At 41.8% G+C, this 14,912-nt stretch overlaps 1 protein-coding gene across 1 annotated transcript; it reads left to right on the top strand.

Annotated features, from left to right (window-relative positions):
* Positions 1–1,747: 1,747 nt before the first annotated feature.
* On the top strand, positions 1,748–9,136 carry LOC146678654 (ubiquitin carboxyl-terminal hydrolase 29-like). Its single transcript, XM_085413322.1, has 17 exons — positions 1,748–1,783; positions 3,102–3,182; positions 3,381–3,436; positions 3,736–3,808; positions 3,914–3,997; positions 4,665–4,720; positions 4,978–5,034; positions 5,139–5,270; positions 5,363–5,486; positions 5,572–5,723; positions 5,829–5,928; positions 6,069–6,145; positions 6,325–6,433; positions 7,068–7,125; positions 7,297–7,454; positions 7,552–7,636; positions 9,051–9,136. Exons 1-17 carry the CDS (start codon positions 1,748–1,750, stop codon positions 9,134–9,136), a joined length of 1,524 nt encoding a protein of 507 aa, XP_085269448.1.
* The last annotated feature ends 5,776 nt before the right edge of the window (positions 9,137–14,912 follow it).

Genomic DNA, 14,912 nt, shown 5'->3' on the forward strand with positions numbered 1-14,912 from the left:
GAGGGTACATCTTTCGCCGTCTTACAATGCTGTGATTGCAGCCATTCCCCAACTCTCTGTGAATGGTACTCATGGTCTTTGATGGTGGTGGTCAGAGGGCCCGGTGGCGCCTGTGTCCGGCAGCCTCGCCTCTGTCAGTGCGCCCCAGGGCAGCTGTGGCTACAATGTAGCTTGCTATCGCCAGTGTGTGAATGTGTGTGTGAATGGGTGGATGACTGAATGTAGTGTAAAGCGCTTTGGGGTCCTTAGGGACTAGAAAAGCGCTATACAAATGCAGGCCATTTACCATTTGATCATTGAGCTTTGATCAGTGGTTGTTGATCAATGGTCATGACAATTTGCATATTAATGATCAAGAAACTGACCTCCCAGCCCATTGTTCCTTCGGTGGTGCTAGTTTCAGTCATTATGCAAAAAATCTGAATGTGCAGAATATGAATGTGTGTAAAAGAATTAAGACAGCATATGAATAGAAAATAGTATAGATTAATAATGGAAATACAAGCGAAATGTTTTGGGGAACCCAAAATCCAAGAAAAGAACAGAAACAGCGAGCAACAAAACACCATACTGTAGTTCATTATCGAAGTGGCTGGGAACCCCTTTGAGTTGTCCTGTGGGCAGCCCTATGGAAGTCCTGCTCTCAAGATCACCCTTGGGTAAAGGCATTACCTCTAAGATTTATCACTTATTGCAAGAACGGTCAGCTGACCCTCTCCTTAAAGTTAAGGGCTACTGGGCCCAGGACATGGCATTGGACATATCTTCAGTTGAATGGGATTCATGTTTTCAAAATGTTAATACTATGTATAAAGAAACAGGCAGTAGATTTATTCAACTTAAGACAATCCATAGGTGGCATCGAACACCGCAACAATTGTATAAATGGAACCTGGCCTCTACGGCCGAATGTTGGAGATGTGATGGTCAAAATGCTTTGATTTTACATATCTTATGGAGCTGTTCGGCACTTCGGGATTGGTGGGAAAATATAATGGAGGTAATTTTCAGTGTTTTAAAAAGGAGATTTGGTATCTCACCAAAACTGTCCATACTTGGTATAACCACAGAACTTTCTGATGGAGATTTTTCTAGTTATACAAAAAGATGGATTATTTTGGCTCTTACTACAGCCAAACGGGTCCTGCTAAGACATTGGCGGAAAAAGAACCCCCCTTCCCTATGAAGAGTGGCTAAAGACAATGGCTAAGTTGGCGTCTTACGAAAAAGTGACTTATGGTTTATTAGACAAATTGCATCAATATGATTGTATTTGGTCCCCCTTTACAAGCTGGCTTTCTGTAACTTGAAGAACAGAGGAGTAATGACAGAGTGGTGGTGTGGGGATTGGCCAAAGCTCACCTTCTCAACCTGGACAAAATGAATTATTTTACACTGATACTGTAAACTTTTGTTTGTGTGTCAGGTTTCCATACATCGGAAACAGCTGCTGCATCTGTAATTCTGTCCATCCTGAGGAGAGTCCACACTCTACATCAGATCCTTGGCTCGCCTATAATGACGCACAGGTGCTGCACACAACTGGATCTGCAGCTTGTGAGGAACAGCAACACTCAGCCTACATCCTGTTTTACAAGAGAAACGTAAGAAGACACAGCATCTCATCCTGAAGTGAGAGAATGGCACGCCAGCTGCAGCCTAATCCAATCTCTCTTCTTTTCTTTTTTTGGTGCCCAGACACCCTTCAGTTTCATCATGTCATCCCTAACAATAGCTGTAGAGTTGGATGGAGGATGAAGACAGCAGAGAGCAAAAGAAACAGGTAAGAGCAGACAGGTAGTCAGAGTTAACAAAAACTTTTAAAGCCAGTGTAGCTTCTGTTTTGAACACATTTATTGATGACAATTTTATATAAATAAGCAGTGTGTTATACTGTTATCAGACAGGGACGTGCAGAGAGGTTTAAAGGGGCGGGTGCTCAAAGTTAAAAAGGGGCACATTGAACCATGCTGAATAACAACAACACACATTCATCAAGAATCTAATATGGGAAGGGCAGGGCTGTGTTGATCTGAGACTGTAGACATTAAAAAGTCCACAGGAGAGATGGTAGCTGATTAAACAAGTGTCATGAGATAATAACAAAATGCAAAGATTGGTGACAGCGCTTGGAACCATAAGGCAACGAAAAACTGTGACATAAACTCGGCTCTGCCTGTGAATCACTCTTTGCTTCTCTTCTCCCTTCCTTCCCATCATTTCATATATCACTCTCCACTTGCTGTCTATCTGAGAACAAGGCACAACTTGCTATTGCAATAAACTATAATCTAATTATCCACACCTAACAACTCTTGCACTTAATCTATAATAAAATGATGACAGAAAAATGTTATAGCCCTGCCTTTAGTAGCCTCATACAGCTCCTACTGTTTCCTCCTCATGTCCTTACCAGCCATGTCTGCACAATGTTATATCATGAGTAATAATTTAAAAAAATCTATATACATAAAACACACACATGCACACACAGTGACCTTCTTCAGAATACTGTATATACTATGGGCATCCTTACATTATTATTTATTACTAGAGCTACAATAATAAAGCAATGAGGAGGGGGAAGTAATAAATATGAAATAATGTATTTATGATGATTCCATTTGTTTCACTATCCACTCTGTGCAGGGCAAAGCTTATTACATTTTTAAACTGTAGAGATACAATCTTTTGTCTTATTTAAAATATAAATCTAATATAATCTGCTTCTTAATGTATGTTCTTTAAAATACAGCGTGTGTTTTTTAATATATTATAATTATAATAATTATTATGTGGACATGCATATTAGATCGTTTTTTAGTGAAATATAATCCCTCCAGAAAGGCAGGAAATGCCCAGAAACTTACTTTAAAACTAAATATGTTCCCTAAAACGGTGACAGAGCTACAGACCCATGACAGCCTTACACAGGTAGCCAGCAGTTGCTTGGAGACGAGCACCATACAGTTCAAATGAGCATACATTCCAAAATATGCAAATTAGCCCCATACATCATAATGATGATGTTTGCTGTTCAGGGTATGAACATTCTATGCTGAAAGTTTATAAATATACAACCTTTGACTGCTTGTTTTCAGTTGAACTTTTGCAAAGCTGAGGAGATTTTCGCTGCGATCACATCAAGTCCAAAGATGTTTAAACTTCTTTTTCACAGAAAGGTAAGTTTGAAGAGACTCGCAGCACATTTCTATGAATATTTTCTTATGGTAAATAAGCATTTTTGAAACTTTTAAGGAAGCTTCTTGGATGATTTCTGTAAAAACAGAATTTTGAATCCAAATGAAGGATTTTGTATTTTCATACCATATACTTTGTTTTATGCCATTACTGATGTTGGTTTTCTTGTTTCTAAACAGAAATCACACAAACAAAACGTGGCAGAGAAGGAAATTCCTTCTACGTCTCATCAGAGGTAAAGAAATGCGCCACTCTTTAATGCTGCTGGAGATATTTATAGCAGTGGTTTAGTTGGAGCTCTTTTATTTCCCTTTTATTGGTGTTTTGTATTTACATCTTTTTTACTACTTCTAGTCTTGTCTATAATTTATATTGATTCAGAGATTAGCGTTTGAAAATGTAGAGTGTAAATGTACAAAATACATGATTTTGTTCCATTACAGTTATTAATTTTTATTTGCAATCTCCAGCATGTACTCCTTGTTAAAAAATTTCCACTTTGAAAAATAACATTTACACTTTTGTCCTCATCAGCATCCCGGATGCTTCTGTTACTGAAAATGGTCAAAAGAAGAAGAGAAAATGGAGACACCTCTGCTGTTCCTCGGTTTGCTTTTACACAAAACATATGAAATGCACATTCTCTTTAAATTGCACTTGTTAATTTAAAGTGACTTTACTTTTTTAATAAACGTTTGTTCGTCCTCTGCAGCAAACGGACAGCGATGCAGAGGCAGAGAGCAACACTGTGAAGACACAAAAAAAGTGTCGCTGGTTTCTTTTTAAATTCTGGAAGGTATGTTTTATGGAAAGAGTCATCAAGCATTTACTCATCACAGTTAAATGAGAAGAATTAAGAGCAATTTAGCACACAGCTATGTCCTCAAATTAAGTTCAAAGATGTTTAAACGTTTTTTTTTTCACAGAAAGGTAAGTTCGAAGAGACTTGTAGGATGTTTCTCTAAATATTTTTTATGGTAAATAAGCATTTTTGAAGCTTTTAATGAAGCTTCATGGATGATTTCTGTAAATGGTAAATGGCCTGTATTTATATAGCGCCTTACTAGTCCCTAAGGACCCCAAAGCGCTTTACATATCCAGTCATCCACCCATTCACACACACATTCACACACTGGTGATGGCAAGCTACATTGTAGCCACAGCCACCCTGGGGCGCACTGACAGAGGTAAAAACTGTAAAAACTGAATTTTGATCAGAACCAAGTGAAGGATTTTGTATCTCATAGGACAAACTTTAAAACTCGATTTAAAGCATGAATAAATTGTTTTTATTTTATTTAAAGATATTCCTATATATCTGCTTCATGAGCTGACAGCTCACTAAAGTGATAAATAATATGAAATGATACCAAATTTTCTAACTGGACACTTTTCATGGAGAGACTCCCTTGGTATGTTTGCTTTATGCCATTACTGATGTTGGTTTTCTTGTTTCTAAACAGAAATTACACAAACAAAACGTGGCAGAGAAGGAAATTCCTTCTACGTCTCATCAGAGGTAAAGAAATGCGCCACTCTTTAATGCTGCTGGAGATATTTATAGCAGTGGTTTAGTTGGAGCTCTTTTATTTCCCTTTTATTGGCGTTTTTCTTCCACCTTGTGTATTTCCATCTTTTTTACTACTTCTAGTCTTGTCTATTATTTATATGTTAAAATGTTTCAACTTCAAAGCTCATGCATACATGCACATACACTGCTCAGCATCCTGACATCTTTCCTAATTTTGTGTTTGTGTTTTTACCTTTTTGGAGCAGTGTAGCATGCGGTGGAAAAAAAATAGAAAGTCAAACTGGGACTATAGACTGCTTCGGGTGAGTACACGTGGTGCACAAAGACCAAAGCTCATGCACTTTGTCAAAGTGGAGAAAATGAATTCTTTTACACTGATACTGTAAACGTTGTGCGTGTGTGTCAGGTTTCCAAACATCGGAAACACCTGCTACATGAACTCCTGCCTGCAGAGCCTCCTCAACATTGAGGAGTTCATAAGAGACATCAGGCGTCAGGAGGTTTTGTGGAGCACAGATCCAGAAGCTCAGCTCTTAAGGTGCGCTACGTCAACCTTCTACTTTCTTCAAAAACCTGAAGAACAAAGAGATCTAACAGCAGAAATGTCTGTTTACCCTTTCCTTTCTACAGAAGGCTCATTGATGTCAGGGACTGTCATGAGTCAACAGATTATGGCCTTAAAGATCACCACCTAAGAGCTTTTAAGAAGGCATTCAGCAATCAAGCTCCTGAATACACCGGCAGTGCACAGAAAGTACGTCAGCTATTTGGACATTTCGTTTTTTGCTTTACCATCTGATTTTGATGTACTGTTTTAAATCTCTCTGCTTTTCTTGCAGGACGCTCATGAATTCCTAACATTGTTCCTCGATGAGGTCAAAAGGCTCGCACCTCACCTGGAGAGGAACGCAGCTCTCCTGGGCCAAAGTTATGCCTGCCCAGTAGAAGACCATCACATTTTTAAAATGGAAAACATGAGGACATGCAAGAGGTAGGCCTGTCTTTCAGAAACGCAGAGCTGGTTGCAATATTTTCATATACCTCTTTTCCACCTACCTGATCTTTACTTTAACTACGTTACTCCTGAAATGTGTAGCTGTGGTCACCAATCATCACAGCAAGAGGACTTCACCAGCTTGTCTCTTGACCTTGTTCCAGAGAGGTCTATTATAAACATGTTAGAGACATACTTGAAGGTAAGATCACAAATTCCAATAGAGTTGTCGTATCAGCGATCTTAACACACCTTTTTTGTTAGTGTTTGTGCGTATGTGTGTGTGCATATGTTGAGATTTCTTTCTACCATAAAGCCTGTTTTCTCTGTGCTGTTGTTCAGGAACAAGAAATAGAATTTCGCTGTGATTGTGGAGGGACGGCCTCAGAACTGAAGTCGTCTTTTGATACACTGCCAAGGTGAGTAAGGTCACATCAGAATTGATCGACTGACCAGGTTTCCAAACTGTGGCGCATCAAATATCAGTTTTTCGAGACAATACTTGAGCAGTCGTTTTCTCCCATCTTCTGTTTGTGTTTGACACTCATTCTTCTTATTTTCTACCTTGTTTGTGTTTTTTTTTTTTCTTTTCTGCCAGAGTTCTGATCTTGCATCTGAAGAGGTTTGGCTTTACACAAACCTACAAGATTCAGAAGGTGGATGACCCCGTCAGGCTGCAGAGGGACTTGGTGGTGCCATCCAATCAGGTAAAAACAGACTGCAGAACGTCTCAGGCTACGTCCACACTAGCCCGGATAGATTTGAAAACTCCGTGTCCACACTAGCGTTTTCAGTCATTTTCAAATAGTTGTGCGTCTGCATTGAAACGGCCGAAAACGCTTACGTTCCAGTCCTGCGCATGCGCAAAAGTGAGTGAGAATTACTCACTTTTGCGCAGTGAGTAATTCTCACTTTTGAAGAAAAGCTATCCGGAGCATGTACAAACTGATATTAATCTTTTTTAGGGCTGTCAAAGTTGAGAGCAATCAAAACAACTGCTGTATAATGCACTCGGCTATCTTTGTTTAATTGCTCACATGACTGCATCACATGACTAAAATGCGTCATCGTTTTAGAAAGTCTGCGTTTTCGAGTGTCCACACTGCGACAGGACAACTCCGTTTTGAAATGTGTGCGTTTTCGAGAGCGTTTTCAAGATGCTGTGTTTTTCCTTGAGGAAAACGCCATCTCAGTGTGGACGGGAGGTCAAAGCGGAGAGAAAACGATGTGTTTTCAAACGAAAACGCATTAGTGTGGACGTAGCCTCAGCAAATCCGCTTAATTATGGCTCTGATGTGAGACTTTGTGAAACTAACACTCTTTGGATTTGTTCCTTCTCAGGGTGGTGGCTGTTATAGTCTTGTCAGCGTCATCAGTCATTATGGAGGCACAGAGTCAGGTAAAACAACAGACTTGTTACAAACAGAAAATGAAAAGTTGCTACATTTTTTAGTGAAGGACTCACACACAAAAGCTTTTGATGTTCTAAGAAGCACTAAGTCAAAATCACTGTTTGCTTGAATCGGTTGACTTCCAGAAGTTGGATTCATTTGTCTTAATGTGATTTCAGGACACTACATCTGTAGTTCTGTCCATCCTGAGGAGAGTCAGCACTCTACATCAGATCGCTGGCTCACCTATAATGACGCACAGGTGCTCCACACAAGTGGATCTGCAGTTTGTGAGGAACAGCAGCACTCGGCCTACATGCTGTTTTACAAGAGAAACGTAAGAAGGCAAAGCATCTCATCCTGAAGTGAGAGAATTTTTAAATGTCCTGTTACCTTGTTAACCAGTTTTGTCTTCATTCTCAGTTCTGAAACAGGAAATGGAAGGAAGGAAGGAAGTTAAGGTCGTCATCATGCTGAGAAGGAAAAGCAGTCGTCCCAGCCCACCATCGCACACTGGAGGTAAGTATTGCCCTCAGGAGGAAGGGTCCTCCCAGAGAGCCTGGTCCTCCCAAGATTTCTTCCTCCAGGAGGGAGTTTTTTCTTGCCACCGTCGCCCCACATTCACTGGTCTCATCAGCAGGGACATTTTTAATATCCTAAGACCTGAACTCTTTCATGGCATGCATTTTTAATTTCTCTGTGCCATTTGGGTTGATTGGGACCTGATGAATGTAAAAACAAAGACATCAGATTCGGAAATCTACTAGTAGTTCACCACTACTAGAGATCGTCCTTTACTAGACCAGTGTTTGGCTTGCTCTCTGGGAACAACAAATTAGTGCTGTCAGCGTTAACGTCATTTTAACTAATGACGTCAACGCTGACATCACTAATTTTATTGTTATTATTATTAATATTATTAATTTACTTGTAAAATAAATTAAATTAAAAAAAACAAAGAAATTATTTAATTCTTTATGTTATTTTGTTTTATTAAAATCAAAATAACAACAAAACAAAAATAATTAATAAAAAAATATTAAAAGTATTCAGCAGTGTTTTGTGAAATTTGTAATGAGCCTTAGTTAAGTTGATGTCACAGAAGTTTCTGAATCATTTAGATTGTTCAACAAACTGATTCACGCAGGTAAAGATGGTAAGCTGGAGCAATGGTACCCTTGGAGTTCAGTTTAAGTTTTCAGACAAATATTCCCTCGATCAGTTGCAGCTTCTGCTTTTAAATAAATGATTTAGCTGCAAATGTTTAGCTGCAGGTAGCAAAGTCCAAAAGTGACAACATTTCCGCTGCAGTCTCTCCAGAAATGGCTTATAAAACTTTGACCAAATTAGACATTTATCCTTGGATCATTGACAACCCTGTAGGCTGAAAATCTTTAATTGTACCTTTTATAACATTTTAACAAGTTACTGTCTCCTGCTGCATGTTTCCTGTTTTGGCTGAACTTCATCAGCTCAAAAAACTCACTGTGCTGTGGTGTACTAAATGGCCTCTGAACAGGACACACTGAAGGCAGGTTTGCAACGTTTAATCAACAAAGTCAAGATCAGTTAACAACAGCTGAACTAAAGACTTTCTTTTTCTCATCGATAAAATGAGGTCCATGCCAATGCGCTCAAATGGCACCTCCATTAATGGTGAGGGGCATAAAGGCGGTTTTTAAATGACCAGCTGGTTCACCAGCTGACACCACTGGACGCACACCATCGGTGCACATCCAAACATGCAAAAAATGCAAGATGGTGGTGCGCACAGATACAGCGGCTCTATGCTCTCGACACACTAAACGTGGTCTGTCCCTACTCGTTACAACATGTGGAAATGTCAGTGCTATGTCAGGGCGCACTATTTGACTATCAGCTCTCATCATTTGATCAAAGGGCCAGTTGCATAATGCTATTATCTTCTGTGTAGCGAATTGCTGGAACGGGCAACCCAAACGCCACGTGTCCCTGTTGGTGGTGTGTGCAGGCCTACATACTGTCCTATTGAGCTACTAAACCCCGACCAATCAATGTTCAGATTTAAGGGGTATGATGGCCGTCAGCTAACCGCAGCTGTTACTCTTTGCATTTCCCCCCGATATTTCTTTTCCACCAGTAATATGGGGTATTTGTGAATATCCATGACTGACCCGGCCAGCTGGTCTTTGGACAGGGTCACGGCAGTTTCAAGGTTAAAAAAAAATCCCTTTCACTGACAGACTGAAGGAAAGCTCCTCAAAAATGGAGGGTCTTCAAGCTCCTCAGTGGCAGGAAAAGGTTTCCTGGACCCAGTGTTGTATATTTGTTTCCCAAAATTGAAATAGTGGAGAGAAATCAGGTTCTGAAACCATCCAGAAGACAAAGTCTCCAACTGGTTTGTGGAAGTCCAGTTTCTCCAAATTAATCAGCGGGTGAAATGTCTCTTCATGGATGGTTTTGATTCTGTTGTTGTTCACAAACAAAGCCCTCAAAGCAGCATATGAAAGAAAGTCATCTTTCATTATTGTCTCCAATGTGTTAAAAGAGAGATCGAGCTCAGTGATGAGTTTTGAAGCGGCTGCAGGGACTTCTCGAAGGTTTTGGCTCAAACAGTCGCAGGATGTTGTTCACAGTGGTGACACTGTTGACTGGTGATTGACAAGCACTGAGATACTAAGATGACAAGCACAAGAAACATCATGACTTATTCTCCTGAGTGCCTGCAAAACACAAACACAAAATCAAACTCAAAGCTTTTCTCTCAGGTGCTGGTGTGGCACAATCTAATGATAAGAAAGGTCATGCTAACAGCTTTTGGAGCACAGCTGCACAAAATAACAGCTTTTGGAGCACAAAATGCATTACAGGTAAACCCAGTACCCAAACATGTTAACAAGGATAAAGAAAAAATCTGAAACAAAAGCAGGTAGTGTGGTGATTTATGTTGTGAGGATGCTTTCACTCCCATCAAAGTCACCCAGTGTTGAGAACCCAAATGAGCCCAAAAACCTCAAGTGGCTGCAACCAACAGCGAACGTCAAGAAGTGGATACTTGCATGTTGAGCCAGAAACATGCAGAAAACCCAATAGAGGCAAGACAGCACATCTTGGTCCCACTCAGGCAGTACGAACACCTGGAAAGAGGAGCCCACAGTTCAGACCCAAGGTCACTGGTAAGGACACCAGACAGCCAGTTATAAGTCTAGTTTTAATTTTCATTTGAGTTAGTGTTATGGCCTGTCTAAGGGTGGCCAGACCATAATATAAGGGTGATCCACCCCTGTCTGACCCCAAGCAGCACATCACACAACCGGTACAATTTTGATGGTGATTTTTTTTCACAGTGATTGAATTCTAACAAAGGAAAGGAGCGAACTATAGCTTCGGGGTGGACCCCAAAACAACAAACAAAAGGGGCCGTATCTAAAGGATGTACAAAACTTATTTATGAAAAGAATAAAACCAAATGACAATGTCTTATCTCCCTAACTAACAAAAACATGAGAAAAGGGTAATCAAATAAAAAGGCAGTCCACCCCTACATGCTCCTGTATAAAGAAACAGGTAACACAAAGCCTGCTGGTTGAGGTCCATGGCGGTTTCATCTTATATGTTGTCTCCAGGTCATTAGCCAATCTGTATGGTCTGTCCCATGGATGCACCAATCACGGAGATGCACCTGCACACTCAGATTTATATATGAGACAACATTACAACAACAGTCGTAACATTAACTAAAAATGTTTTTCACCATCTCGTTTTAACTTCTGGTTTAGCTTCAGCTAACTAAAACTAAATGGACCTTGGAAATAATCACATCTTAATAGAGTGAACCATAGACTGTATAAAAGATAGGACCATTGCAACTTTACTGCAGCACTTCACCCTTTCGCATAGTCCCAGCTCTTCTCTGTCATGTTTTATGGTGCTGCAAATGTCTTCAGTTGGTGAAAGGTCTGGGCTGCTGGTGTCTTGTTGTGCTTGCTATGCATCCCTGACTCGTTTCTTCTTTCTGCATCAAGTAAGGAATGTAGTGAAAGTTCCCAAGAGGTTAAAAACACCACTGAAAAAATGCCATCAGACCTGAGTTGGGACACTTGGATTATGGAGCTTCTGGACCAAGACAGTGGATGGGAGCATGTGTTTAACAAGTAAGAGTATAACGTCCCCCAAAATGTCCCTAACTAACAAAAACATGAGAAAAGGGTAATCAAATAAAAAGGCAGTCCACCCCTACATGCTCCTGTATAAAGAAACAGGTAACACAAAGCCTGCCGGTTGAGGTCCATGGCGGTGTCATCTTATATGTTGTCTCCAGGTCAAGGAGACAACATATAAGATGGATAGACAGACCGATTTCAAAATAGCCAGCTGGAATGTTAAGGGGTTGAATAACGGGATTAAGAGGAAGAAAATATTAACATATCTAAAGTTATCAAGAGTTGATATAGCCTTTATTCAAGAAATGCACATGTGCAAGTCAGAAGCCTTAAAACTTAAATGTTCCTGGGTAGGTAAAGTCTTTTCCAGTCCTGGAACTGATAAAAGTAGGGGAGTGTCAGTTCTGATTCATAAAGCAGTTAGCTTTACTGAAACAAAAGTAATAACAGATAAGGAAAGTAGATTTATATTGGTTTATGGACAACTACTGGACACACCAATAATTTTATGTAATATCTATGCACCTAATGTGGACATACTCGCCTTTTTTCATAACCTGTCACAGTATCTTTTGGAATTAGAAGGTGCACAAATAGTGGTAGGAGGAGATTTTAATCAAATACTGGATCAAGACCTAGATAGATCACTTCCTAGGAGAGGCACAGAGAGTAAATCTGTAGTTGCCATAAGGCAGATGACCTCAGATTTAGGTCTGAATGATATTTGGCGGACAATGCATCCAGAAGGCAGGGAATATTCCTTTTACTCTCCGCCTCATAATGTTTATACTAGAATCGACTACTTTCTTATTTCTGAAGCCTTAGTGAATAACTCCATAGATTCAAGTATTGGTAATATAGTATTCTCGGACCATGTGCCAATTTTTCTGTGTCTTGGAAATATTTTACAGATTCCTCAAAGCCGCAGATGGCAAATGTGTCCTTAAATGTGTCCTTAATTAAAGACTCTGGGTTTATTAAATTGATAAGAGTTGAAATACAATTTTACAAACAGACAAATAATCGAGAGGACACTACATTGGCTACTTGGTGGGATGCTATGAAGGCATACTTAAGGGGGAGGATAATTTCTTACGCTTCCTTTAAAAAGAAGGCAGCTAACAAGAATATCATTACGTTAGAAGCCAAATTAAAGGCACTTGAGGCAGTACATTCCCATACAAAAGACAGAGTTACGTTGAATAAAATTGTTAAAGTTAAATATAAGTTGAATGTACTGTAACATTCGAAAGAAGGGACTGCTCTCACAGCTAGAGATTGACGAGGTACAACACAAATGCTACGGCAAGGAGGAGTCAGGACGCCAGGTCAGGGGGGAGATATCATCACCCCCACCCGAGATTGGGTACATAGCCCCAAGTGCGATAGGAGAAGGATCGTTGAGTGCGAGAGGAACTGACCTGAAAAATAGGATCATGGCCAAGCTTGAAACCTGGATCCCGCGTAGCCGGTTACCAAGATTACGTGAAGTTCCCTCAGAAGGTCTGCTAGATGATGTTAACGCAGCACTACGGGCAATACCTACAACCACGATTACCGACACTAACAAGCTGATCTACAATACGGCAACAGTGATCAGTGAGATGCTTGGCTACAAGTTGAACAGCGACAAGGGGCAGTACCCTCCATGGAGAAGGAGGCTAGAGGGCAAGATCAAAGTAGCACGGAGGGAGGTTAGCCAACTAACGGAGTTGCAGAAAGGTGCGACAAATAAGGTGCCTAAGAAATACAGCAAGCTGTCCATACCTGAGGCCTTGGAAACTGCCAAGCAAAGACTCACAGCCTTGGCCAGCCGCTTGAGGAGGTACACCAGAGAGATAGAAGGCAGGAGAATAAACCAGCTGTTCTCCACAGAACCAGCAAAGGTGTACTCTCAGTGGCAAGGGAACAATAAGAGAACAGCACCACCAAGGCTGGAGACGGAGCAATACTGGAAGAGCATATGGGAGAAGGATGCAACCCATAACGGCAATGCTCAGTGGCTAGAGGATCTGAGGGCTGACCACAGCGACCTCCCTGAACAGGGTCCAGTAACCATCACAGTGGCAGATATCCAAGAAAGGGTCTCCAGTATGAAGAGTTGGACAGCACCAGGGCCCGACATGGTTCACGCCTACTGGCTGAAGAAGCTGACTGCACTCCACGAGCGTCTGGCAGCACAAATGAACCAGCTGCTAGTTAACGAGAGACACCCGGAATGGCTAACTGAAGGCCGGACGGTCCTGATCCCCAAGGACCCCAAGAAGGGACCGGTCCCCTCCAACTACCGACCAATAACCTGCCTCAGTACTACATGGAAGCTCCTGTCAGGCATCATATCGGCTAAGATGAACAGGCACATGGGTCAATACATGAGCGGGACACAGAAAGGAATTGGCAAGAATACCAGAGGCGCAAAACACCAGCTACTGGTAGACAGAACAATCAGCCGAGACTGCAAGACCAGACTGACCAACCTGTGCACTGCCTGGATTGATTACAAGAAGGCCTATGACTCAATGCCCCACAGCTGGATACTGGAATGCCTAGAATTGTACAAGATCAATGGGACCCTAAGAGCCTTCATCAGGAACTCAATGGGGATGTGGCGTACAACACTAGAGGCCAACTCCAAGCCCATAGCACAAGTCACCATCAAGTGCGGGATCTACCAAGGAGATGCTCTGTCCCCACTGCTGTTCTGCATAGGCCTGAACCCCCTCAGTGAGATCATTAACAAGACTGGCTACGGATACCGACTACAGAACGGAGCAGTTGTCAGCCACCTCCTGTACATGGATGACATCAAGCTGTATGCCAAGAGTGAACGAGACATCGATTCACTGATCCACACTACCAGGCTATACAGCAATGACATTGGAATGTCGTTCGGACTGGAGAAGTGTAGTCGGATGGTAACAAAGAGAGGGAAGGTAGTCAGAACTGAGGGGATTGAACTACCAGAAGGCAACATTGCAGACATAGAGGACAGTTACAAGTACTTGGGGATCCCACAGGCGAATGGGAACCATGAAGAGGCCGCTAGAAAAGCTGCAACCACCAAGTACCTGCAGAGGGTCAGGCAAGTCCTGAGGAGTCAGCTGAATGGTAAGAACAAGATCCGGGCCATCAACACGTACGCCCTGCCCGTGATCAGGTACCCTGCTGGGGTAATAGGCTGGCCAAAGGAGGAGATAGAAGCCACTGACATAAAGACAAGAAAGCTCCTTACCATGCATGGAGGGTTTCACCCCAAATCCAGCACCCTGAGGCTGTACGCTAAGCGGAAGGAAGGGGGCCGGGGACTGGTGAGTGTCAGCACCACAGTCCAGGATGAGACAACGAACATCCAAGAATACATTAGGAAGATGGCCCCAACTGACCGAGTGCTCAGTGAATACCTCAGGCAGCAGAAACCCAAGAAAGAGGAGGGAGACGAGGAACCATCATGGAAGGACAGGCCCCTGCACGGTATGTACCACCGGCAGATAGAGGAGGTGGCTGATATCCAGAAATCCTACCAGTGGCTGGACAAAGCTGGACTGAAAGACAGCACAGAGGCACTAATCATGGCAGCACAAGAACAAGCTCTGAGCACAAGATCCATAGAGGCTGGGGTCTATCACACCAGGCAAGACCCCAGGTGCAGGCTG

The sequence above is a fragment of the Rhamphochromis longiceps genome, linkage group LG1 (assembly GCF_057381845.1).
Source record: "Rhamphochromis longiceps isolate RC_006_pf linkage group LG1, R_longiceps_female_GT1.1, whole genome shotgun sequence".
In the NCBI taxonomy this organism is placed as follows: Eukaryota; Metazoa; Chordata; class Actinopteri; order Cichliformes; family Cichlidae; genus Rhamphochromis; species Rhamphochromis longiceps.